The 25,114-nt window shown below is 46.4% G+C and overlaps 2 protein-coding genes and 2 non-coding genes across 4 annotated transcripts; 3 read left to right on the top strand and 1 right to left on the bottom strand.

The window, feature by feature from the left end:
• Window positions 1-57: 57 nt before the first annotated feature.
• On the top strand, window positions 58-11,243 carry TCP1 (t-complex 1). Its single transcript, XM_026505158.4, has 12 exons — window positions 58-519; window positions 1,304-1,389; window positions 1,584-1,712; window positions 4,029-4,126; window positions 4,510-4,620; window positions 4,928-5,109; window positions 5,497-5,623; window positions 8,791-8,966; window positions 9,355-9,478; window positions 9,787-9,979; window positions 10,090-10,253; window positions 10,925-11,243. The coding sequence occupies exons 1-12, from the start codon at window positions 456-458 to the stop codon at window positions 11,139-11,141; spliced, it is 1,671 nt and encodes a 556-aa protein (XP_026360943.1). The 5' UTR covers window positions 58-455; the 3' UTR covers window positions 11,142-11,243.
• LOC113259709 (small nucleolar RNA SNORA29) lies at window positions 4,281-4,420 on the top strand. The gene has a single exon (XR_003317683.1). It is a non-coding gene; the product is annotated as a small nucleolar RNA SNORA29 (small nucleolar RNA).
• LOC113259708 (small nucleolar RNA SNORA20) lies at window positions 9,540-9,668 on the top strand. Its single transcript, XR_003317682.1, has one exon. It is a non-coding gene; the product is annotated as a small nucleolar RNA SNORA20 (small nucleolar RNA).
• ACAT2 (acetyl-CoA acetyltransferase 2) lies at window positions 11,135-24,130 on the bottom strand. The gene is made up of 9 exons (XM_026505159.4): window positions 23,984-24,130; window positions 23,334-23,468; window positions 20,421-20,602; window positions 18,808-18,925; window positions 14,287-14,430; window positions 13,335-13,457; window positions 12,575-12,729; window positions 11,947-12,057; window positions 11,135-11,532 (listed from the first exon to the last, which is right to left on the bottom strand). Exons 1-9 carry the CDS (start codon window positions 24,036-24,038, stop codon window positions 11,362-11,364), a joined length of 1,194 nt encoding a protein of 397 aa, XP_026360944.1. The 5' UTR covers window positions 24,039-24,130; the 3' UTR covers window positions 11,135-11,361.
• Between the last annotated feature and the right edge of the window lie 984 nt (window positions 24,131-25,114).

Raw genomic sequence — 25,114 nt, forward strand, 5'->3', positions numbered from 1 at the left:
CACCCCAACTCCAAGCTCCACCCTACCGCCCGCTTTTTCTAGAAAGCACTAGAATGTGCACAGGCGCACGCGCAACCGGTGCCTGAAAGAAGGAAGAAGCTTCCGCGGAGCACCGCCTTCCTCCTGCAGCGCAAGATCTTAACTTCCGTTCCCCTGCCGTCGCGCCCTTCTTATTCGCTCTCTAATTGGGTGAAAATGCTGAGCCCGCCCTCTCCCGGCTCCTCACTTCCTGCTCTTCAGTACTTTTCGCTCCCCCTCCCATCCCTTCTTTCTTTCCCGCCCTGCCCCGCGGCCGGGTCGGGGGAGCGGTGTTCCCAGCAGTCTCCGCGGCCTCGCTTGGGCCCGTTCCACGCCGTAACCGCCGTCGCCGCTGCTGTGGCCGCCGCCGGGCTTAGGGACGCAGACGCTGGTTGCCCGCGGTGAGAGTGAAACTCGACGAGTAACCCACCGCGAAAATGGAAGGGCCTTTGTCCGTGTTCGGAGACCGCAGCACTGGGGAGGCGATCCGCTCCCAGAACGGTAAGGGCGAACGAGACCTGGGCCGAGCCCACGGCGGTGCGGGCCCCCTCCCGGCTCGGGCCGCGGCTGCGGGCTCAGCTCCTTCCTTTTCTCTCCCGAGAGAGGGCCCGGGGTCCGACCGCGCGGGTCTCGCCATTTCGAGGCGGGGCGGCTGCGTGTGGTTGGCAGCGGATGCCCAGGCCCTGGAACTGGAAAAGCGCTCTTGGGCCTGGAGAGTCCGCTCCTCCAGTGACACGTGCCGGTCACGCCTCGAGTCCCCTCTGGTCCGGATGCCCTGAGCCTGGTTCCGATTCTAACCAGCATGAGCGTGTATCTCAAGCTTTGCGCCTGGTTTTAGGTCCATTACGCAGGAAAGACTAGTCTTAACTGTTCGCGTTACTGATGAGTGAATGGCCGCAATCCAGATGACTTGCTCATTGCACCCCACTGGTTAGAATCTGTAGTAGATGCCGGGTACTCCGTGTCCAGGTCGATTCTTACCCATCGCTGACAGGTTTTTACGGTGCAGTTGGTTGAGGAAATTTCAGTTGAACGTTAGCCTGAGTGGTACTTAAAATGAGTTTATTCTAGCAAACGATACGAATTAAGACATTTGTTGTTGAATCTCTTTTGAGGGCGTGTACACGTTGAAGTTACCGATGTCTGTCCATTTTATTTTAAGTAATTAGGATAGATTTGTAGATTTGGAAAATCTGCAGGCTGTTGGATGTCATTTACTATAAGCCGGGATGGCTGCCATTTGGAGCAGTGGATTTAATTTTTTTTTTTTTTTTCATTTCTGCAGTTATGGCTGCGGCTTCCATTGCCAATATTGTAAAGAGCTCTCTTGGTCCAGTTGGCTTGGATAAAATGTTGGTGGATGATATTGGTGTAAGTACACCTGTTTGTTACTTGAAAGGAAAATAACAGTGCTTAAACATCTAGCTATGCGAATTCTCTGTTTTTATCAAAATGCTGGGGTATTGGAAGGTGTAGTAAAGGTGATAATGGGTTTGTGTTAATTTAAAGGATGCCCTGTGTTTGCCGGTGATTGTGTTGTTTTTTTTCTTCCCCGCAAATCTTAGGATGTAACCATTACTAATGACGGTGCAACCATCCTGAAGTTATTGGAGGTTGAACATCCTGCAGCTAAAGTTCTTTGTGAGTTAGCTGATCTGCAAGACAAAGAAGTGGGAGATGGAACCACCTCAGTGGTAGGTAGTTTGTCACCTGATTGATGGCTGTAGATTAGTAGTTTTCCTAAAAGTGAACTTTGAGGGGCACCTGGGTGGCTCAGTCAGTTGGGCGTCTGCCTTCAGCTCAAGTAATCATCTCGGGGTCCTGGGATTGAGCCCTGCATCGGGCTCCCTGTTCAGTGGGGAGCCTGCTTCTCCCTCTGCCCCTCTCCAGTACTCATGCGCTCTCTCCTGCTCTTTCCCTCCTGTGCTCTCACATGAATAAATAAAAAAAATAAATAAAATTGAACTTTGACAAAGTGAAGCCATAAGTAAGTCATTTGTTTCTGAGTCAGAAATAAGTTACATACTTAAGGTGGAGAAAATTTGTTTCTGGGATAATAATTCAGAAACAAGTTGAAAATCAGTACTTACTGCTAGTTTGTACTATTTAAAGGAGAGAAATTTAAGAGATAATATAGTTGACTCATTTTAAATATGGATTATCACAAGTTTCATGAGTTTTTTAGCTACAACAATATTTATACATTACATACAGAGGTTTTTTGTTTTAAGTTCTGTTTCTTTGTCACCTGTGGGTGGCTCAGTCAGTTAAGCATCTGACTTGATCCCAGGTCAGGTCTTGATCTCAGGGTCCTGAGTTCAAGCCCCTCGTTAAAAAAAGTTTTGTTTTCTCCTCTCACTACCTGAAACTTAGAAGTTCCTAAAAATCTTCTCTTTATAACTAGCTAGGGGAAGAACGTTACTGGCTTTAAAAAAAAAAAAAAAAAATGTATTTATACTAAATGCTAATAGGCAATCTCGTGAGTTCAAAATGAGAGCGCAAGAAAGTAAACCTGAACAATAACATGATACAAACTTCTCTGAGACCATCCAGCAAACTGGTTAGTGTGCTTTGTAGTATAGAAACACTGTTATTTGATAAGGAATAAGTAATTTGCTCTAAAGAAACAGGCAGTGGTTTGTGGAGAAAATGTTTATATTTCTAGGGGCACCTGGGTGGCTCAGCCCTTAAGTGTCTGCCTTCGGCTCATGTCACGATCCCAGGGCTCATGATCCCAGGGTCCTGGGGTCGAGCCCCTCATCGGGCTCTCTGCTCGGCAGGAAGCCTGTTTCTCCCTCTTACACTCCCCTTGCTTGTGTTCCCTCTCTCGCTGTCTCTCTCTGTCAAATAAATAAAATCTTTAAAAAAGAAAAAATGTTTATATTTCTAGATGAAACTTTAAACCATCAAAGAACAGAATCTACCTTTTCTGAAATAACAAAAACGGTTTTTGTCTGTGTGACTTGTTTATAATATTATTTTAAAAAGTATTATAATTTCCCCAGAAGCAGACTTTTGGTATTTTAATGTCTTTCGAAGAATGATTTTTTTGTTTTATTTAAATTCAGTTAACTAACATATTATCAGTTTCAGAGGTAGAGTTCAGTGATTCATCAGTTGCATCTAATATCCATTGCCCATTACATCACATGCCCCCCCTTAATGCCCATCACCTAGTTACCCCATCCCTCCACCACCTCCCCTCCAGCAACCCTCAGTTTGTTTCTATGATTAAGAGTCTCTTACGGTTTGTCTCCCTCTCTTTGTCATCTTACTTTGTTTTAACCTCCGTTCCCCAAAGATCCTGTATTGTTTCTTAAATTCCACTAGTGAAATCATAGGATAATTGTCTTTCTCTGATGGATTTATTTGGCTTAACATAATACCCTCTTGATTCCATCCATGTCCTTGCACATGCTAAGATTTCCTTTTTTTGATGACTCATATTCCGTTGTATGTATATACACGCATGTATATCCATATATGTGTATGCACGCACACGCGCGCGCACCACATAGAAGAATGGTTTTTAAAGTAAACCAGGTAATAATCTAAAGTAGTATAGATCATAGGAGTGGTGGAGTCTTCAGCCGGTTTCTGTCGAGCACCTAATCTGTAAAGGTAGCGGTTGTGTGTGTAGTTCTCTACTGTTGTTCTACAGAACTGGTTTGTAAGCCAGAACAGTTTTTTGGCTCCAATCAGCCTTTGGCCATTTGCATATAAAACACTGTGTGCGGGGTACCTGGGTGGTGTAGTCTGTTAATTGATTCAGGTCATGATCTCAGGATTGTGAGATCGAGCCCCATGTCAGCTGCATGCTGGGCGATCTTAAGATTCTCTCTCTCTTCTCTCAAAAAAAGAAAAACTGTACAAATAATTTTTTTCTCAGATTCCCAATAACTAGTTATTCACCATCGGCATTGTGGTCGATAATAGTGGGTCATTTTAGTGTTTTCACATACGCATCGCACATGTTTTCGGACTAAGAGCAATGAATGTTTTCTCAACAGGTTATTATTGCAGCAGAACTTCTTAAAAATGCAGATGAACTAGTCAAACAGAAAATTCATCCCACATCTGTTATTAGTGGCTATCGACTTGCTTGCAAGTAAGATTGTTTGCATTCAGAGGAAATTTTACATTATGTGATGTTATAATTGTAAACAGTTTTGTGTTTAAATGTTGTTAATGACTGAATTTTATTTGGAAAAAGTGCTGTTTTAATAGTAATACTTGAAGTAAGAAGAAGCGCTAGTGTGCTTTTTCCCATTTGACTACCACATTTTCTCCCAATAATAGATTTTGGTGGCTATGCTTATGGGATAGATTAAAATTGCCATGATCTGAAGAGGGAGGATTTATTTGTGTCCTCCTCCTATATGAAATGGCCAAACAGAAAATTGGTGCCTAAGACATTTTGACACTGTGATAAAACAAAAAAGTTTGAGTAGTGAATTTATAAAAATGTTTTCTCCCACACACTTCAAACAGGGAGGCAGTGCGATACATCAGTGAAAATCTAATTATTAACACAGATGAACTGGGAAGAGATTGCCTGATCAATGCTGCTAAGACATCCATGTCTTCCAAAATCATTGGAATGTATCCTTGTGATGGTTCAGTCAAGTTTAGCCTTTTTTAGAAGTAAGATCTTGGTTAGATTTTGTGCTGAGTGATACTGTATTGAAATTGTTTGCTCCCTTCCTTTTCTAGGGGGAGCGAGAATAATAAAGTGTCACAGTACAATGAACTGCAAGCAATGATAAATAGTACTCCGGCATTTTGATGGCGTGATTAATGCTGTTTCTTTGATGAGATTGCTAAAAGGAAGTGCCTTTGAATTCCCTTGATTTTTGTGTGCACCTGTTGTCCATTCCATGTCTCTTGTTCTCCTTAACTCTTGGCTTAGAAATGGTGATTTCTTTGCCAATATGGTAGTAGATGCTGTACTTGCAGTAAAATACACAGACGTAAGAGGCCAGCCTCGCTACCCCGTCAATTCCGTTAATATTCTGAAGGCCCACGGGAGAAGTCAGACGGAGAGTATGCTCGTCAATGGCTACGCGCTCAACTGTGTGGTGGGATCCCAGGGTAAGGCTTAGGGTCTGATCCTAGAGGCTGAAATTTGCTTTCTGTGGACTGTGTACTATATACACCCTTAGGTGAGCTAGCCAAGACGAGCACTGCCTGTGCTTTCGGAAAGCCCAGGGGAAAAGGAAATTGTACATCCAGGTTTTCAGTTTTGCTTGTGTAACATCACATAAAACTTAGGAAAAATGCAAGTTAAAGAAAGTACATGTGGTAGAGGCCATAAAAATCTGTTTGTAGGGTTAAATGTAATAAAAATGTAAATTTCTATGTTTAAAGATAGTATAATTTAGTATTTATTACTTTTATTATGCTTTAAGAATAGCTGTATTTTATAAAATGTAACATTGTTACAGTTCTTACAAAGGAATTTAATATGTTCAATTATAGGCATGACCAAGAGAATAGTTAATGCAAAAATAGCTTGCCTTGACTTCAGCCTGCAGAAAACAAAAATGAAGCTTGGTGTACAGGTGGTTATTACAGATCCTGAGAAACTGGACCAGATTAGACAGAGGTATGTTGAGAGATTATTGTTGACCTTTGAAAGAGGTGTTTGTAAATCATACTTCTGTTAGAGCAGGTGACAGTAAAAAAGTATACTAAAAACAAGGAGTGGGGCACCTGGGTGGGTGGCTCAGTCCGTTAAACATCTGACTTGGACTCAGGTTGTGATCTCAGTCCTGAGATGGAGCCCTATGATGGGCTCTGCACTCAGCAGGGAGTCTGCCTGTCCCTCTGCGCCCCCCCCCCACCCCGTGTTCCTGCGATCTTTAAAAAAAATAAATAAAAACAAGGAATGTTATACTTCCTAGGTAACAGCAAGTAATCAACCAGTTGTTAGGTAGCAGAGGATGGTGATGATGTAACTGGATTATTTAAGTGTGGGTGTCTTGGAGGACTTGAAAATTTATTTTTTTAAAAACATGTTTATTTTTTTTTTAAGATTTTCATTTCTTTATGGGGGGGATGAGTATAGGGGAGAGGCAGAGGGAGAAGCAGGCTTCCCGCTGAGCAAGGAGCCCGATGTGGGGCTCCATCCCAGGACCCTGGGATCACGACCTGAGTCAAAGGCAGACGCTTAACCGACTGAGTCACCCAGGCACCCCGAAAAATTAATTTTTAACCTAAGTCAGACTTTTGCTGGAAAGTTAGAAAATGGTGGTGACTGGGTGTTTTAAGATAGATTCGGGTGATACAGCTTCTATGTAAATTTTGATTTTATGCGTGATGAACATTAAAGATCTATCCAGGAATGTAATCCCTCAGATAAGCAGTATAGTGTTGGTTGAATGCTGAGGTGCACCAGGTGCTGGGGGATACTACGTGGTTATTGATTGGTTAGCACGCTCAAGAGCTAGAGTTCGGTTTGACTGCCTGCTTCCACGTGACCCATATCGTTCACATATTTTTTTAATGGTTAGTTGGTTTGTTACAAAATAAAAAACAGTATCTGACCCAAACCTGCAAGAAATCTTTGCCAAGAGCCAGGCATGCTCTCACCTTTTAGATCTTTTTTTTCTTCCCTATAAACAAATTGTCCTTTCTTTCCCCGAAGGCCAGTCCCTCTAGTGTTAAGCGTTCTCAAGCTGCATCTTCACTTGCTACTTCTGTTCGTCACTCCTTTTCTAAATTCCACTTGCAGTCACTTTGTAGCTCTCTTAACCAGAAATAAACACCTTCTGCTCACATCCTGCTCCGCTTACTCCCTGTCCTTCCCCCTTTCTTCACAGCTGGCTGTCCCAAGTTTTTTTTACACAAAAACTGTTCTCTGATACTTTATTTCTTATCTCCTTCTCAGTTCTATTCTGTTCTCCAGTGGGGGACCATTTACTAAGGTCACTAGTGGTCCTTAGTGTAAAATTCACTAGACGCTTTGAATCTTCATTTGACCTTTATCGAGTTGGTGACTATTCCCTTACTGAAACACTGGAGAGATGGGGAGCGGCTTTGTGAGACTGCCCCATCTGTATCCGTTTGCCTAGGCAGCCCCGGGGTCTGCTCTGCCATCCCCAGGATAAATCTTGTCACTCCTAGGACTTCCGAAACGGTTTCTGTGCTGGAGACTTCCAAATCTGTTTCTTTTGAGGTCCAAACACATATGAACACCTCTTGTGCGTCTCAAAGTCAGTGTTTAAAACTGAACTTAGGGTGGTACCCATAAATCCACTTTCACCGTGTTAGTGATGAGGACCTCGGAGAAAGCTAGGAAGTACCTTTAACTCCTCTTTTTACCTCATGCCTTTCTTCTAATCTCTCACCAGAACCACTTGATTTTATCATCACATTAAATCTCAAATTCATCTACTTTCCATTCTCTTGCCCAGGCTGCCTCTGGGTTTCACTCTTGTCCCCTCTCCCAGACTATTTTCCATACAGCAGCCATGTTGACCTCATCCCTTCCAAGAGCAGAGCTTTTTGTAGGTTTCACATTGCTTTGGGGTAGATTTTTTAATTTCTTACATGTTGTTGTTTTTTTTCTGCTGTGGTCTGACCACACCTGGAGCTTGCATCCACCAAACTCTTACCCCTGTGGTCCTTAGTAATGTTCTTCCCTCTACCTACTGGTTTTGAGGGTTAATTTTTTGCTTATTCTTCAGCTGGTCAGAAATAAAAGCAGCTTTTGTTTCTCCTTCGGTCTAGATTCTGCTCCACCGTGAGTCCCTGTACTTGCTCTTCCTGGGCCTTAGCGCCGTGTGTGTGTGTGTGTGTGTCTGTCTGACTGTAAGCTCTGAAGGCGGAGCCTGAAGGACGTGCTTGGCATTGCAGCTCCTGCCCACAGTGGCTTGTAGCTCAGTATTCATAGGGAGGGTAATTTGAGATTCATCCTTAATTCATTCTACTTTAAAATCTTTGAATGGTAAGTGAGATGGTTTCATTGATCCATATTTTGCCTTTTTCACATCTGTTTTCCTTCCCCACAGCTTGCTTATGATTTCCGACCTGTGTCTGCCCGCCTCCTGGCAGGCTCACTTCAGTAACACTGAGGCTTCAGATGCACCTTTCGAAACTGAGCTCTTTCACATCCTGCACCCTTTTACTCCAGGAGTCCTTGGCTGACCCTCCCCATCAGCTCAGCCATAAACTGAGACTTCTGTTCAGACCATCTGTTCTCATCAGGCTCTCCACTTACCACCTCTTTGCCTCACTCCTCCATCTTTCCAGTGCAGTCTCCATCCTCGCGTCGGGGGAAGACACAGATTTGATAATACTCTTATTTAAAAATCTTAAACTTGTTAACGGTCCACACTCTAGCATCCCTACGAAAAGGTTTTCCGTTTTCTGGTCCTTCTGGCCATTTCAGCGCTGCACCCCTCTTAACTCCAGACCTTTAGGCTTTCCTTGTCTCACCTGGGAGGCTGGAGTCTGGCCTCTCACCATCTCTGCGTCCTGTCGTAGTAACACCTTTCCAGAGCATGGTTGACAGTGTTTCCCTGCCAGACCCCTAAAGAAAGACCCCTTTCTTTTTTGGTTAGAAACTCCCATTGGGGTGGGGGAGACAAGTGATAATTTTAAATTTTTTGAATTTTTCTGTCAATTAATTTAAATTTTGGTCAAAGAAGGGAAAGAATGATGTAATTAATATGCAGTGTTTTGTGGACCGTACTTAATGGAAGTTAGAACTAGATTAACAACACAGACGATAACTTTGGGTTACTACCCAAATTTTTCCTATCTCTGTAGAGAATCCGATATCACCAAGGAGCGGATCCAGAAGATCCTGGCTACTGGTGCCAACGTTATTCTAACCACTGGTGGGATTGACGACATGTGTCTCAAGTATTTTGTGGAGACAGGCGCTATGGCAGTTCGAAGAGTTTTAAAAAGGGACCTTAAACGCATCGCTAAAGCTTCTGGAGGTAGGGCCTCCGCTGGCTCCCCGCCGCGGCGCGTCACGTAGCATGTACACCAGTGTGTCTCTTGATGTTGGAATGTCCTCACTAAGCAGCTTCAAAAACGTAAAGTTTTTATTTTTACTTACTCCCTTGATGCTCTGTGCTACAGATCCATCTTACAGAGCCATTTTTCATGTTACTGGAGAGGTTCTTAACCTACTGAATTTTTTTTACCTCAGAATGACATAGTTCCATGTTAGGATAAAAGGACAGTGGTTTGTCTGATGCCTAACTGTAAACCGGAAATTTGCATCTATACATTGCTTTTATCATAAATGTTTCTGAAGTTAAGACAGGATATGAAAACATTCATGGGAAGACTGTTTATAGACCTTTGCCGTTATTTTAATAGCAACTGTTCTGTCAACCCTGGCCAATTTGGAAGGAGAAGAAACTTTTGAAGCTTCGATGTTGGGACAAGCAGAAGAGGTGGTACAGGAGAGAATTTGCGACGATGAGCTGATCTTGATCAAAAAGTAAGCTGCTGTCCCCGTTCCGAAGCTGTACAGATTTTATTAACGAGTGCAAGTAGCCCACCTTCCCATTGATTTGCTGCTCTAGCCTTCCGGCGCTAGGAGCGGTTATACGCATGGGAGAGAGCAACGTTAGGCCGCGGTAGATGGGGATGAGTGACCGTCTCATCGCTCCTCCGCGGCCTGGACACTGCTTCTGTGTCTGAGCGAACTGTCACCAGCGTTCTGTGAAGGTGCTTACAGTGAACTTCTGTGTAGTTTTATTTTATAAAAGGACTGATGTAAGAATTCTACTTTTATCTTTTCAATAGCACTAAGGCCCGTACATCCGCCTCAATTATCTTACGTGGGGCAAACGATTTCATGTGTGACGAGATGGAGCGCTCTTTACATGATGCTCTTTGTGTGGTGAAGAGAGTTTTGGAATCCAAATCCGTGGTTCCGGGCGGGGGTGCTGTGGAAGCAGCCCTTTCCATATACCTTGAGAACTACGCGACCAGCATGGTAAGAACGTCCGATCACGTGTGTTTGCAAGAGGGCACGGGACACCGTCTTTGGCATTTGGTTAACGTTCCTTCTCTGAGACCTGCGCGGCTCATTGTCTGTCTCCTCAGGGCTCTCGGGAACAGCTTGCTATCGCGGAGTTTGCAAGATCTCTTCTTGTTATTCCCAACACCCTGGCAGTTAATGCTGCCCAAGACTCCACGGATCTGGTTGCAAAGTTAAGAGCTTTCCATAACGAGGCTCAAGTTAACCCAGAACGCAAAAATCTAAAATGGTAAGCATTACAGTTCCCTTGCGTTTTTCATGGTCATCTGTCTATCCTGTGTGTTAGTTCAGCTTTGTTTTAAATTCAAGGAAGATGATAGCTAGTGATTATATTAGCGTGGGTGTATTTCGAGTTAGCACCTCTGATTCCCACATCTCTTCATGCTTCTCTGGGTAGCCCTTGTACCTATACAAGGGTCCTGAAGAGGCAACGAGGGGATTGTTTGGGGTGATCTGAATCTTTTTTTTTTTTTAAGATTTTTTATTTATTTATGAGATAGAGACGGGGAGTGGGAGAGGAAGAAGCAGGCTCACAGCAGAGGAGCCTGATGTGGGGCTCGATCCCATAATGCCGGGATCCCACCCTGAGCCAAAGGCAGACGTTTAACCGCTGTGCCACCCAGGCGCCCCTGGGGTGATCTGAATCTTAAGAAGTCCCTGTTTAAGATGTTAAATGATGTTTAGAAATAGTATCTTTACTGTCCTCTAACCTTTCTACAACTCCTTCAGTACTTCTTGTTACCTGTAATCAGCTTCTGCCGTCTTAAGGGGTCTACCATAAGGTCCCAACATTTCCCAAGGGGAACATTTGAGTGGAGTGGCCAGATTTAAAGAGCTGGAATGGGATAGGTCTACATTATATAAGAAGTGATTTAATAGTTTTTTTTTTCTAAATTGCAGGATTGGTCTTGATTTGATTAATGGTAAACCTCGAGACAACAAACAAGCAGGGGTGTTTGAACCAACCATAGTGAAAGTGAAGAGTTTGAAGTTTGCAACAGAAGCTGCAATTACCATTCTTCGAATTGATGATCTCATCAAATTACACCCCGAGAGCAAAGAGGACAAGCATGGAGGTTACGAAGATGCCGTTCACTCGGGAGCCCTTGATGACTGATCTGCTTTCTCTTTTATTTATAACAATGTTGGATGCAATTCTCTTGTTCGAGTATTACACATTAAAAAATAACAAGCTGTCAAGCCTTGGCTGCTTACAAAAGATGGTTTCCATACTCACTTTGGTCCTGTGATTTCACATACTGTAACTTAGTACCTTATTAGTTTAAAAAGAGATTAGGTTCCAGTTTAGTTTAGGCATGATGAATTGTTAAGCAATTTCATCCTCTCTGAACACACATCGCTATGCCCATCCCGCCCCCGATGCACAGTGCGGCGACACCGCGACGGCCACCCTTTCGCTCCATCGTGTGTAACAGGGTAACAAGAATCCGACAGCCAGACGCTCCGAGAGGATGGCCCAAGGCTATGGCCCCTCCTTGAATGTTGACCTAAGGGGCAAAAGATACATACCATTTATTCTGTGGACACAGGATAAAAATCCTAAACTATCTTTTCCCTTTCAACGTTACACCAGTAAACTACCCTTTCAAATTCTACTTTCGTTTTAAATGCTTAGGAACTTCATACCCTGTGACATCCACCCTGACTACCTTACTAGTTTAGAAGAGTCAGAATGCTCTGTTCGTGTCAGAAGTAAATAAGAGTCCAGGGGTTTTGCCCTGGGAAGCAATTAAATAACTCCTGAGTCCCAGCAGGAGCTTCCCAGTGTCTGCCCAGTAACAGGACAGCCAAAACCTGCGACCCTGTGGAGCTAGGGTACCTGGGTTTTGCTGTTTACAATCAAGTTTGCATTGCAAATGTTCATTTGCAAGCTGTCCTCAGGACTGCCTGCTCAGGTTTACCTTCTCTGGGTTTAATCCAAGTTCTTTAGTTATTGCAACAGAGAGGGCTGCAAAGGCTTCGTTGATCTCAAATATGTCCACATCCTCCAGGGACCAACCTGCTTTTGCAACCTAAGGGAAAAATTAATGGAACAGAGGTCTAAAAACCCAGGTGGAATCTTACAGATACTAGAACAATATACTACATGATACTGAAGGATCTCTTAAGGGGTCCTACATGAACCAAGTAATACCAATTCTAAGACATTATGGATAAAACATCCCTCTGGATTCTAAAAGTTCTGAAGCAGTAACATGTTTAAAGTGTCGGTGAGATGACCTAGGTGGTTTATCAGTTCTGCTAAAAAGCATGTGATCCGAATGTTCTTGGCTGTTCTCTGTGGTAGGGAAGGCGAGATACAACTACATAAGCTCGTTGAAGGCCAACAGGAAGACTCGTACAAGGGAAACAGCAACTGAAATCTGATAGGAAGAAACAAGCTCATCCTTGGCATTTGGAAGTGGAGAGGATCTGAGCCAAGACTTCAGAAGGCGGAACTGCAAAGGGAATTACAGGGTGTTGGTCTGGTCCCAAAGAGGTTTGTTCTACCAACAAAGAACAGGTGCTAACATTCAGAATGAAACTCACAGCTTGCTTTATCGCTGGAATTGGTCCTGTCCCCATAATGGAAGGCTCCACACCTACTTGTGACCAGGAAACGATCTGTGCTAACGGTGTGAGCCCTCGATTAGCAGCCTCGGACTTCTTCATAAGCACCACAGCCGCGGCCCCGTCATTTATTCCTGTAAAACAGGAACGTCTTCAATTCTGAAATGCTCATTAACTTGAGTTCTGTACCCGTGTCTACTTTCTCTAACACCTGAAGACACGTGTTCAATTATTCTTAATACATCTTGGCAAAGTCATTTGCCATAACTCCTATTTTACAGTGTAATTAGAAATGCTAAGTTTGGTAATATGACATAATTGACCACAGAACATTCTAACCGAGAAAAGTGGACAGATTAAAAGACTGGGGGAGGGAAGAGTAATGAAAACAAAGGGAAGAAATAGCCTTGCTCTCACATAAGGCATTGGGAGTTTCTGGTTTTGGACAAGCACCGAGGTAGAAGATGAAACTCTGTGGTTCCCTAATTTGCTTTTTCATCTGTATGTCTAGTTAGGATGTCGGGAAGTCAAATCCATTCTTTAATATATAGGTTAAGTCGAAAATACGGCGATGCTAAGTGACGATCAAATACAGAGAAACTACATCTTCCCTTCAAGATACTAAAGATCTTAGCATCCCCCAATATGTGCATAAGTAATTAATGAAATGAAAAAGGCATGAATTTGGTAGACCTAGCAGAAGACGGTATTCCCCCAACTGCCCTTCAGGAAATCGAACCTGAAGCATTAGCTGGGGTGACTGTTCCTGTTCCATCCGTAAGAAAGTAAGGCTTCAACTTCGATACGGCTTCCATGTTGCTCCCATGGCGAGGAAACTCATCTGTTTTCACTTCAGTAAGACCTGAACAAAGGAAAATGAGTTAACCAAGATTAATACAGAGATGGCAGTGAGAGTGCTAGGAATGGGGGAGTCCTCAGACATGATATGTGAGGCTTCAGATTTGGAAAGAAGGCTTATTACAAAATACTTTCACTCCAACAGGAAAGTGCACATATTAAAAGTTCCATGTTCAAACATCTAAGCACTGTCCTCGTGAGATACTCTGAGTGTTTTCCACATCCACAGCCCTTTCTGAGGAAGGCAGTTCTTCGTGCGAAAGGTTGCTAAGACGTGGGGTGTAGGACTGAGCTGGTTACAACCGACGGGATGAGGGAACGTCAAAGCCAATCTCATAAGGGCTGGATGTAAGCAATGTCAGTTATGGGTCATGGAACAGTTATCAGTAACAGCTCTTTGACCAGAGCATTCCATATCAGATAACAGCAAAGGACCCAAAAACGTGCACCCTCAAGAAATACGAGATGTATACAGCTACATATAGGAAGTTATGGATGTTCACTTCTGAGGAGATTTAGCCTGGAGGGGCAAAAGGTCAGCCATTGCCTCCTAACAACCAAGAGCCAATGTTCCAGTTTCTCACACAAAACCTGCTCTATCTACAGAACGGTGTGGACACTCTGGGACCCGGAGTGCTCAGTGCTCACACAGTGTCCCATGTTCTTCACCCTCCAGCACCGCATAAACATGACCCCCACCCCGCCATTTTCAGACATATCCAAGATCAATTTTTCCTTTGCAACCTGAAAGACAAGACACAATGTATAAACATTCCTGTATATTATTTTTTGCCTACTCTTGCCTATCAAACCATTACGATCTATATACTCACCTTTTCTAGAAGATACAAAAACTGGTATAATCTCTTTGTCAAAATAGCCAGCTTTCTGTGCACTTTCTGTCCTGTTCTGGGACAGAACCGCAAACTTGTCCTGATCTTCTCTACTCACTTGCCATTTTTTGGCTACATTTTCAGCTGTGAAAGAAAATCATAATAATAAAGCAAAAGACAAACATTTTCAGGAACTGGCTTTCCACCTGTAAGCAAGCCCTGCCCCCCGCCCCCCCATACCAGCAGGCCCGCTGTCGGGCTGAGCCAGCTCTGCAGCTGCCCGGCCTCCCGCTGCCCACGAATTCGGGAAGGCTGCAGTGCCTCGTAAGAAGTCACTCTCTTTCTCTTTGCTTCCCTCCTTCTCTTCTCCTTTCCATGTAACTGCAAACTTTCAGAAATGGCCTTTATGCAGACTCGCCAACTGTTGATATTTTTGCCCCCACTTACTTCATCATTCTCTCTCCGAACCATCTGAGAAAGTTATAATCATGCCTCTTTCTCCTTACACTTTAATTTCGCTATGTATTTCCCCCAAACGGCCATTTTCGTACATAAGCACAGCTCCCAAAATCGGGAACGGTAACACTGACACGATCCCATGATCTCACTCTTGGCCCATATTCAAGTTTCACCTTGCGCCGCAGTGATGTCCTTGAGGCTAATTTGTACGTTCGGTCCAGGATCACGCCCGGCACTTCACTGTCGGTGTCTTTAGTCTCTTTATTGAGAGAAGTTCCTCACACTATCTTTGTGTTTCTTCACTTTGATACTTTTGAAGAGCAGAGGCCAGTTTTTTTATCAAACATCTCCAATTTAGGTTTGAGGTTTCCTCAAGATTAGATTAAGATTTTGCAGAGAAGCGGGTACCCACTGACATGACCTTCTCTGTGACTCTTATCAGGATACCTGTGGTATCAGTTTATCTCAGGTGGTGTGAGCTTTGATCACTTGGTGAAAGTGTCTCTACAATGTGAAGTTAGTACTTCTCCATTTACAATTTTTTTATAAAGATTTTATTTATTTATTTGAGAGCTAGCAAGCGAGAGAGAGCACAAACAGGGGGAACGGCAGAGGGAGAAGCAGACTCCCCGCCGAGCAGATGGGGGACTCGACCCCAGGACCCTGGGATCATGACCTGAGCTGAAGGCAGACGTCTCACCGACTGAGCCCCCCCAGGCACCCCTCCATTTATAAGTAATCAGGAAGTTATGGGAAGTTATTTTGACATTATGAATACACATCGTCTTCATCATCCAATTTCACCCGCTACTTTGCACATTCATGATTTTCCAACTCCGACCTTCCTCTGTACGTGGTAACTGGCATCCACTATAAAGAGCTTTTCCCTCTCCCCATTTATCGTCTTGACATCACTATGGACTCAAATATTTTCACTTCATTTAGTAAGTCATATAACCCATTATTGTCATTATTTATTGTGAGGCTCAAATTGTTCAAGACTCGGGCAGTGAGAGTCCTTTAAGCTGGCTCCTGGGTCCCTTTGACATGTCCCCATGTGCTCTAAGCCCTTATTTGCTTTGTAGTTGTTCTTGGAGGGGACACTGGGAGCCGTCTCTGCAGTGAGATCTGTGGCACATCGGCAGCACATGCATAGCCGAGTAGCTGACCCAAGAGTCAAGGGGACCCTTATGGAGATTTCTGGAGCTCCTTTTCTAGCTCTCTTCTTTCCAGTACTCTCCCCACAAACTCCAGGCATCTCAGCAGCTCCAAACTCTGACCTCTGCCTCCCTAGTTCAATGGCCACCATCCCCCCAGGTAGAAAATCAGGGATAGTGGAGTTTTCCCTTCTTTCAAGGATCTCGGGGCGCCTGGGTAGCTCAGTCGTTAAACATCCAACTCTTAATCTCAGCTCAGGTCTTGATCTCACGGTCAAGAGTTTAAGCCCCATACTGGGCTCCACACTGGGCATGGAGCCTACTTTAAAAAAAAAAGAGAGAGAGAGAGAGAGAATCTCAGTCTTATGACTGACTGCATTTGAGGTAGAGTTGGGGCTGGTGTGGGGGAGTCCCCCACTCTCATCCAGGGGAGCCCCAGAGTGGGCCCTGGGGAGGGGACCCCAGAAGGGCAAGAAATTGCCCTGGGGGTGAAAGCGAGGTGCTCTGCTGACCCACCCCTCCCTCATCATGGGATCCTGCGAAAAGAGGGAACCCGAGGCCCCAGTGCCCTGACAGGAACCTTCAAACATCCCTCTCAACTATTTCGGATGCTGCCCAAACCTGGGGTCTATTACTTCCCCGAGCCAAGATCCGGACGTGGACACACTGAGAACATTGGGCAGGCTGGGGCTCTGTGACATGACTCAATCCTGAGCAACCCTAGGGACTCAGCACAGATCCAAGAGCACAGGATCCTGGTCTGCGCCAAGTTGGTGGAGCCGGCCCAAGCCCAGGTGGACTGCCAGTACCTTGTCCTTGGGGAACTCGAAGGACATGTTCCTCCATATAAGTCTAGAAGGGAGGGTTGCCCAAGGCTGACAGGAGGAAAGAGCTGCTAGGCATCAGACGAGGCTCCGTGGGGAAGGCCCGGGTGCTGACTTGTGTGGAAGGAATGAATCTGCCCTTGTTGGAGCCAGCCCTCCAGGAGCACAGGAGGTACCAGCAAGAGAGGGAGAGCAGCCAGTGAAATGGCAGTTCCTGGCAACTGTCCCCCACAACCTGCTCCTGAGGCCAAGCCCACTGGAGATCCTACGCCACTGTGGAGAACACGCAGGACCTTCCCCAGAGTGACAGCCTTTGTCTAGAGCCAGAGAGAAGGGGGGTGTGGGGTGGATGCTAATTTGGATTGTTCTAGATATTCCCCACCAGAAGCCTGCAGGAGGCTGAGCTGTGGGGTGATGGGGGCTGAGCCTCAAATGGAAATATGGAAGGTTCTGGAAGGTCCTCATGAATAAGGGCCCCAGCAAGGTAAAAAAAAAAAAAGGGAATCTCAGTCTTACATGATTGTTGGTTGATATTTGAAAACAGTAGCTTGATACATTTTAACCAATTTTATATTTGTCTACATTAGGGAGTCTAGTCTTTACTAATTACTACATCATAGACTAAATTTTTTTTTTTTTAAAGCAACAGAAATTTATTTTTTCCTATTGTGGAGAATAGAAGTCCCTGAGCAGGGTGTGAGCAGGTCTGTTTTCTCCTGAGGCCTCGCTCCCAGCCACCTTCTAGCCGGGTCCACACGTGATCTTTCTCCCGGGCACATCTCCCATACTTCGTCCTCTTCTTCCAAGGACGCCAGTTAGACAGCATTAGGGGCCGCCCGTAAAGGCCTTGTTTTCATGTAATCACTCCTTAAAAGGCCCTAACTCCAAATACAGTCATGTTCTGAGGTCCTGGGGTTTGGGCTTCAACATGGGACCTTTGGAAGGTCCTAATTCAGCCCATAACACCTCAAAAAGGACTCGGGAGCTGGGATTTTCAGTGACAGGCTCCGGTGATGTTGAGACAGTTGGCTGTCGTATCACACTTTACGAACCTCTGGCCCGGACTCGACGACCAGTAAGACCCCGGCCGGGCACACACAGAGGCTGCCATGCTGTGGCCACACTCTCCAGCCGTCCCTGCTGCCACTCGTGCCCGCGGTGCCCAAGACGCCTTAGCTTCTCACTGCTCCCCATGCCTCCATGCCGCTTGGCCTCTGCCTTGACACGCACTATTCTCTCTGCTTAGAATCTTGCTCTTTCCCCTACTTTCTCATCTGACTCCTGTCTGATTTCTACTTCTCCTAGACCCAGAGCCATTGCCACATACATTTAAACAAGCGTGTGTAACCTTGCAGGGCTTGTTTCTTCAACTCTAACATGAAATGTCCCTTCTGTGCTTGAGCTTTACGTTCTCAACGTGGGAAAGACAGGAGCTCGTTTGACTTTCTGGCTGCTCCGCCGGTAGCCCTGAGCCACAGGCGACTAAGGCAGACCGGGTCGGACAGCACAAAGAAGGCGGCATGGGGCATCAGAAGTACCCGTTCGGGGGTGCCTGGGTGGCACAGCGGTTAAGCGTCTGCCTTCGGCTCAGGGCGTGATCCCAGCGTTATGGGATCGAGCCCCACATCAGGCTCCTCCGCTGGGAGCCTGCTTCTTCCTCTCCCACTCCCCCTGCTTGTGTTCCCTCTCTCGCTGGCTGTCTCTATCTCTGTCAAATAAATAAATAAAATCTTTAAAAAAAAAAAAAAAAGAAGTACCCGTTCGCCTCTGATACTGCCTCGGCCACAGAACCTCAGTTCATGGGCCCTGGTTTCTTCCGACGGTAAAACGGGAGATTGCTCAGAGCTCTGAAGCCCCACCCGCCTCTAACCTTCTGTGCCGGTCAAGGAGTCACGGGGGGGACATGCTATTTCCTCAGCTGGGCTCATCCAAGCGGAAGGAGCCCCTGCCATCAGTGAGGCAGAATGAGCAGGACATGGTCCCTGCCATTCAAGAGGAAAGCACTTGCCAAGCGGATGACCATAGGATCTTTGTGAACCTTTCTGCATGTGGTCTGTCTGCCTCACCTGTGTAAGCCTTACCTGTGATGCCCATGTGATAGCTGTGGAACGCGTCGGTAAGCCCGTCACAGAGTATGCTGTCGGCCAGGGGCACTTCCCCAATCTTGACTCCTGCCCTCAAATGAATGAAGTGAGGAGCCTGGTACAAGGAATACAAACGGACTTAGGACACCAGTCCTCTCCTTAGGATCCCACTCAAAACTACCCAGTGGCTCCTCAGCCTTCACCTACCCCCCTGTGACCCTTCTCCCCAGTTCTGGCCCATCCTCTCCCCCACCCAGGGTCTGGGGCATGAAGACCCCTGGAACCAGCAGACTACTCTACCCTGCCTACTCCTGAGAAGCTGTTCCTCTCCTACCTATTTCCATTTACCACCAAATCTCTCCATTCTGTGTCCTATTTCCTTAAAGACCTCATTTATTCTTTCCAAAGAGGCAACTAGTTATCTGTTAAATGAGGAGCTCATCTACAGGCATAAATGATACTAACAGTGTGTCACTTATTTTGAGAAAAGACATAATGCCTCTAGTGAGAATAATCAGGTTGCCTAATTAACTAATGGGAAGGGATTTCTGGGTGGGGATCTTCTTAACTCCTACCAATTCAATAGCAGCTATAATTGAATGGAAACACTTGGAGTCAGAAGATCTGCATTTGAATTCTAGCTCTGGGCCTCAGTGTCCTGATCTGTAAATTGGGAATGATACCCCCTACCCTCTCAGGGCTGTTGTGACTGATGTATAAAAGCGCCTTGTGAAATACCACACAGACGCTAGTATAGTCCCATCAGAATCACTCCAACCCTGTTTGCTACATTCAACTTACCTCCTCCTGGGCCTCAGCAACTGCTGGGCAGAATCGGCCTCTGTCTAAGGGATCCCCGGGTCACACCCTGAACTTCCTGTAGGAAGCAGGGGATACACTTTTTCCTTTTCACTGCCATGCCAATTTGCGGGATGGACCTTGGTGAAACAAATCCCGCCTGGTCCTCTTTTCCACATTCTATGCTTCCAAAGGGTCAACCAAATTGGGTCCCTGGGGTCCTCCTTGTCAAGTGCAGGACAGTAAGTGAAAACATCTGTTATTTACTTTCCCCCACAACGAGAAAAAAATTTGAGATGAAGGAAACCAACTGACTAATGTTATAGGTTTAATTCAAGAAATATTTTAGGGTTTGGTAACATTTTAGAAAAAAATGTATTCTGTTCCAATCACACGGGTTGACAGGCTTTTTCTAGCACCCGGATTCCCATGCAACTTGGAAGACGAATTAACAACCAGGTAGAGGGGCGCCTGGGTGGCTCAGTGGGTTAAGTGTCTGCCTTCGGTTCAGGTCTCGATCCCAAAGTCCAAAGTCCTAGGATCAAGCCCCGTGTCAGGCTCCCTGCTCAGTGGGGAGCCTGCTTCTCCCTCTCCTTTTGTCCCTCCCTCCCCCCACTCTCTCTCTCTCAAATGAATAAACAAAATCTTTAAAAATAAATAAATAAAACCACCCAGACAGGGATCAAGGTTGAATCCATTTTTTCTGTGCGTGTTTGGTTTCGGCTCTGATATGAGTTCGTTTACTCCGCTATGGCACGGACATGAGTGTGTTAGTGAGAGGTCAGCGGCAGCCATCTCTCCAGAGGCCTTACCTTGCTCATACTTTCCATGCCTCCTGCAACCACAATGCTGGAGTCTCCTATCCCTATTGACTGGGCTGCAAGACACACGGCTTTCAGGCCTGACCCACAGACCATCTGGCAGCTCCATGCTGGAACAGAGTAAGGGATCCCTGCACCCACACTGGCTTGTCGAACAGGATTCTGCCCACAACCTGGCAGAGGGAACACAGAGACTTATCAGCAATCAAAGAGAAGGACAAAACTTTTAGATGAAAGGGCACAGAAATCAGATCAACAACTGGGTTCCTGTCACTTCCCAGTCAAGCTGAACCAAGCCACACTCCCAACCAGACAGAAAAAGGCCTGTGTCCACTCTATACGTGCCAGTCTAGCCCCTAAATACAGATTATCCTGTGCTTCTGGATATAAGCTTTCTTTTCCACAGGGAAGTTATTAATTTCATAAGAGGGAAACGTTCTTCTGGTGATCTTTCAACAGGGCTTGAATAAGCACACTCTCTTCTCAACACAGGGCAGAACTTGGGCATTATTCATTTTTCTAACTAGGGCTATGTGCTTCCATGATCATGGCTTAGGACACCTGGCACGGTAAGAGGGTTACTTAAAGAGGAAAACCTCTTCCCTTCCTTGATATTCATCACACACGGTTAACTGGTTACGTAACAAGACATGTACAAATCAGAACTGACAAATACCTTTCTGTAATTCAACTGTGAGGGCTTCCCTCAGGGAATGGGAAGAAATACACCATACACATAACTGTAGCACAGAATGGAATGGAGGTGAAAGTCTCAAAATATTCTCAGTACCCATTGTCTATTATCGAAGGATCTATTTTTTTTTTTTTTTTTAAGATTTTAGTTATTTATTTGACAGAGAGAGACAGCTAGAGAGGGAACACAAGCAGGGGAAGTGGGACAAGGAGAAGCAGGCTTCCCGCTGAGCAGGGAACCTGATGCGGGGCTCAATCCCAGGACCCTGGGATCAGGACGCGAGCCCAAGCCAGACATTTAACGACTGAGCCACCCAGGCGCCCCGGAATCTACATTTATACAGTGGTCACTCCGTTGCCAATTTCAGATATACCCATACCTACCACCTTTCCTCAGTGAGTTTGTTAGCAAAAACTAGCAAATGGGTCACAGACAAAAATTTAGAGATTATATTCATCACAATGTTCTTTATCTGGGATTAGACTGATAGCCTTGAGACTGAGGCCAAAAACAGACACAGGAAAAATTATTAAAAAGACAGAATGAGGGCCGCCTGAGTGGCTCAGTCAGGTAGGTGGTCGGCTCTTGATTCCAGCTCAGGTCATGATCTCGGGGTCCTGGGGTTGAACCCCAGGGCAAGCTCCGAGCTCAGCGAGGAGTCTGCTTGAAGATTCTCTCTTCCTCTGCCCCTTCCCCTGCTCATGCACAGACTCTCTCTCTCTCTCTCTCTCTCAAATAAATAAATCTTTAAAAAAAAAGAATCAAAATACCTCTGAATTAAACTCACAGCATGCTAGTTAATAAAAAGGACAATATTAAGGCTCCTGCTTTTGAAGCTATAATTAATTACATATGCATTTAAAGTAAATAACTCCTACATAAAAATAGTATGTGTTTATCCATAACCCCCATCTTCAGGATGAAGAAATGAGTGTTACACATAACTAACTAACAGCCTGGCATTTAGCAGAATATGCTCCATGAGAAAGAGGATTTCTACCTGATATGAACACTGCTTATCCCTAGGGGAAAGAACAGTGCCCGGAGCAATATTTTTACAGGATTGTGGAGGGTACCTAGCTTTAAGGAGTAGGACAGATGAGGGCTCAAATACTAGCTGCACTTCAAACTGTGCCCCTCAAAATCTCATTTACTTATTTGCAAAATGGAGATAATATGATGCAATGGACTTACTGACAGGATTCAATGAAGCAGTGGAAGCACTAAGCACAGTGCTTTAAAGGCCCAGCATTCAGCAGGCCCTCAATGAACGTAGCTGGTATTTGTATTATAATTATGTGGAGACACTAGAGAGGACAGATGCGGAAGAGCTAACAGAGAAACCAGCATGACGGACCCTATGGCAACCGAGTAAGTGTGAATCGTGGGTCTGGGAAGGAAGGAGGATGCGGGCTGAAGGCAGCCAGTCTGAGAATATTACATATATTAAAGACCTTGAGAGTCATGAGAAAGTGGTAGGCTCCAACTTTATGGCCGCTAAGGACAATCTGAGAAAGGAGAATCAGGAATTGGAACTACAACCTTATAAAGTGAATATACCAAAAAACAGGCCAGGTCTCAGATAGGGTAAGGACAAAAGTTGGTTGTGACTGGGCATTACCAATTAATACTAGGAACAATTAGAATTTATGCTGACTGAGCATGAATCTAGTTATTAATAACTAACTAGGAATTGTCAGTGGTCACTGGTCTATAAACTCAGTGGGAACCAGAAGTGAGACTGGAGCACTGGGGTCACTTACTCGCCCATCCAGGGAATGAGAGCTCTGTGAGGAACGGGAAGTGAGCCTTATGGGGCCCGGGGCAAGGCCCTTACCAGTGTTTTGGAGCCCTATCCCCAGCACTTAGCACAGTGCAGGGCACACAGGAGGAATTCATACATTTTTGTTGACTGTGGGACACTTCAGGGGCATATGCAGGGCTGTGTAGACTCTCCTGTGGGTGAGGCTGGGCCCGGTTCTAAAGAATGAAAAGTCAGTGGAGGACGGCGGTCTAGTCTAGGAAACGCCCAGGAAAGTCGCGGGGTGTGAAGCTTGGCAGGGGGGCGACCCGAAGAATCCCAACAGAGGGGACTCCGTGAGCAGATCTCCGGAGTTAAGAACTTCAGTTTCGGGAGCGGGAGGTGTGACGGGGTGTTGATGGGCTGCTTCGGATGAACCTGACCTGCGCCGGGATCTCTCAAGAGTTACCTGCTGCCAAAACGTGTCCAAATATGACCTCCGACACCTCTTCGGGAGCCACAGCGGCTCTCTTCAGGACTTCTTTGATGACAGCTGAGCCCAGGTCATGGACAGGGACGGTGGCTAAGGCACCATTGAAGGAGCCTAGGACAGAAGGGAGGACGGGGGCGATGAGGGCACCCAGCGCGGCTTGCCTGGGGTCGGGACGGACCCGCGAGAAACCCACCCATCCATTTCCCAAGCGCCAGCAGATGGGCTCGGCCCACGCTTCCTTAACAAAAGGGGTCGACTGTCTCGCGCGCCCACGGGCTTTGAAATCTTTACACGGCTAAGCACCGGCAGGCAATTCGCAGAAATCCTCCATTCACCAGCGCGGCCCAGCTCGGACCACCCAGGGACCCCGCCCCTGCGGCCACAGGGCTGACATGGTTCCTCCAGGAGCGGGCCAACCAGAGGACTCGAAAGAGAGCGCATACCTTCGCCAGCCAATGGGGGAGCACAACGGCACGGTGGTTCTACCCGGGGATCCAATCAGAGCAGGCGAAGCGGAGCGGGGAGGGGCTGCCGGCCGAGGGGTCCCGGAAGGCGCGGGGTGTCGGGATGCAGGGGATCCCAGGGGTTCCGGGGTCCCCCCGGCTGAGCCGCCACCGCCCACTTACCTATGGCGGTCCGCGCCGCCGAGACGATGACCACGGGATCAGAGCCTGCATTCATCCTGCCGCACGAGCACTTCTCCACCTGCTGCCGGCCGGGCGCTGCGGGCGAGTGAGGCAAAGCCTTGCTCAGCCGCTTACAGGCGGCGCCGGGGGGGCGGAGCCATAGGCTGCCCCGCCTCCGTCTCCGCAGGCGCCAGTGAGCAGGCGCGACGGCTGGGCGCGAGGGGGTGAGGTCGGCCGTGAGAGGGCCGAGGCAGGGAGCGGGCCCGTGTACCCGCAGGCCCCGGGCCGAGACACATCCCCCCCCATCTCAGACCCTTATTCGAACACCCGAGTTGTAGTTTGTCTTGACGTTTTTGTTTTGGGGGGCAGGGGTGGCTTTTTTTGAACTTTGTGTTTTTCGAGTCATTGAAAAGTGGGGGTGACAGAATAGTACCCCACGTTCAGCCCAGGACTCGAATCCCAAAGGCGAGAATGTGGGTACGAATCCTGACAGCTGCAGGCCTGCGGGCGGTTCTTTTGTGTGCTTCTGCTCTTGTGGCTTCCAAAGCTCCTCTCCGTTTGGCCTGGGTGCCAATGATAATCCGTTCACTAGGGGTTAACTTGGTTCTCCTCTGGGCAAACCCTTCTGCGTGCCTTCCTGTGGGGTTGGCACCACTTGCCTTATAATTATGCTGGCAGATCAGCTCCAGCGCTGATGTGTGAGGAGTCGGAGTGTCTTAATCCTACAGACCAAAAGGATTTCCTCCAGGTAACAGTTTGGAGAATCTGCAAGAACCGGGTGCATATAACAAGTTGGGCCTCTCTTGTGTTTCAAACCCTTTTATGACTTCCTATCTCTTACCCGGCAAAGCTCAGAATTTTTCAGAGCTATCTAGGACCTTAATATCCACCCCCTCCCCCCACCCACTTTTCAGCCTCAGGTTTGGGTGTTTTCTCCTGGACACACCCCACAGAGTAGTCTAGGTTTCCAGAGAGAGCTCTTGCTTCGTCTTCCCTCTAGCCCTCAGGGCAGTGTTGGACCCACAGTAGGGACTTAATGCATTAATAAATATTAATGAAATCTCATGATATTATCCAAAAGCTTTAACAATCCCCAAGGGCTGCATAAGACCCCATATAGAGAGTAGAGTC

The sequence above is a fragment of the Ursus arctos genome, unplaced genomic scaffold (genome assembly GCF_023065955.2).
Source record: "Ursus arctos isolate Adak ecotype North America unplaced genomic scaffold, UrsArc2.0 scaffold_13, whole genome shotgun sequence".
In the NCBI taxonomy this organism is placed as follows: Eukaryota; Metazoa; Chordata; class Mammalia; order Carnivora; family Ursidae; genus Ursus; species Ursus arctos.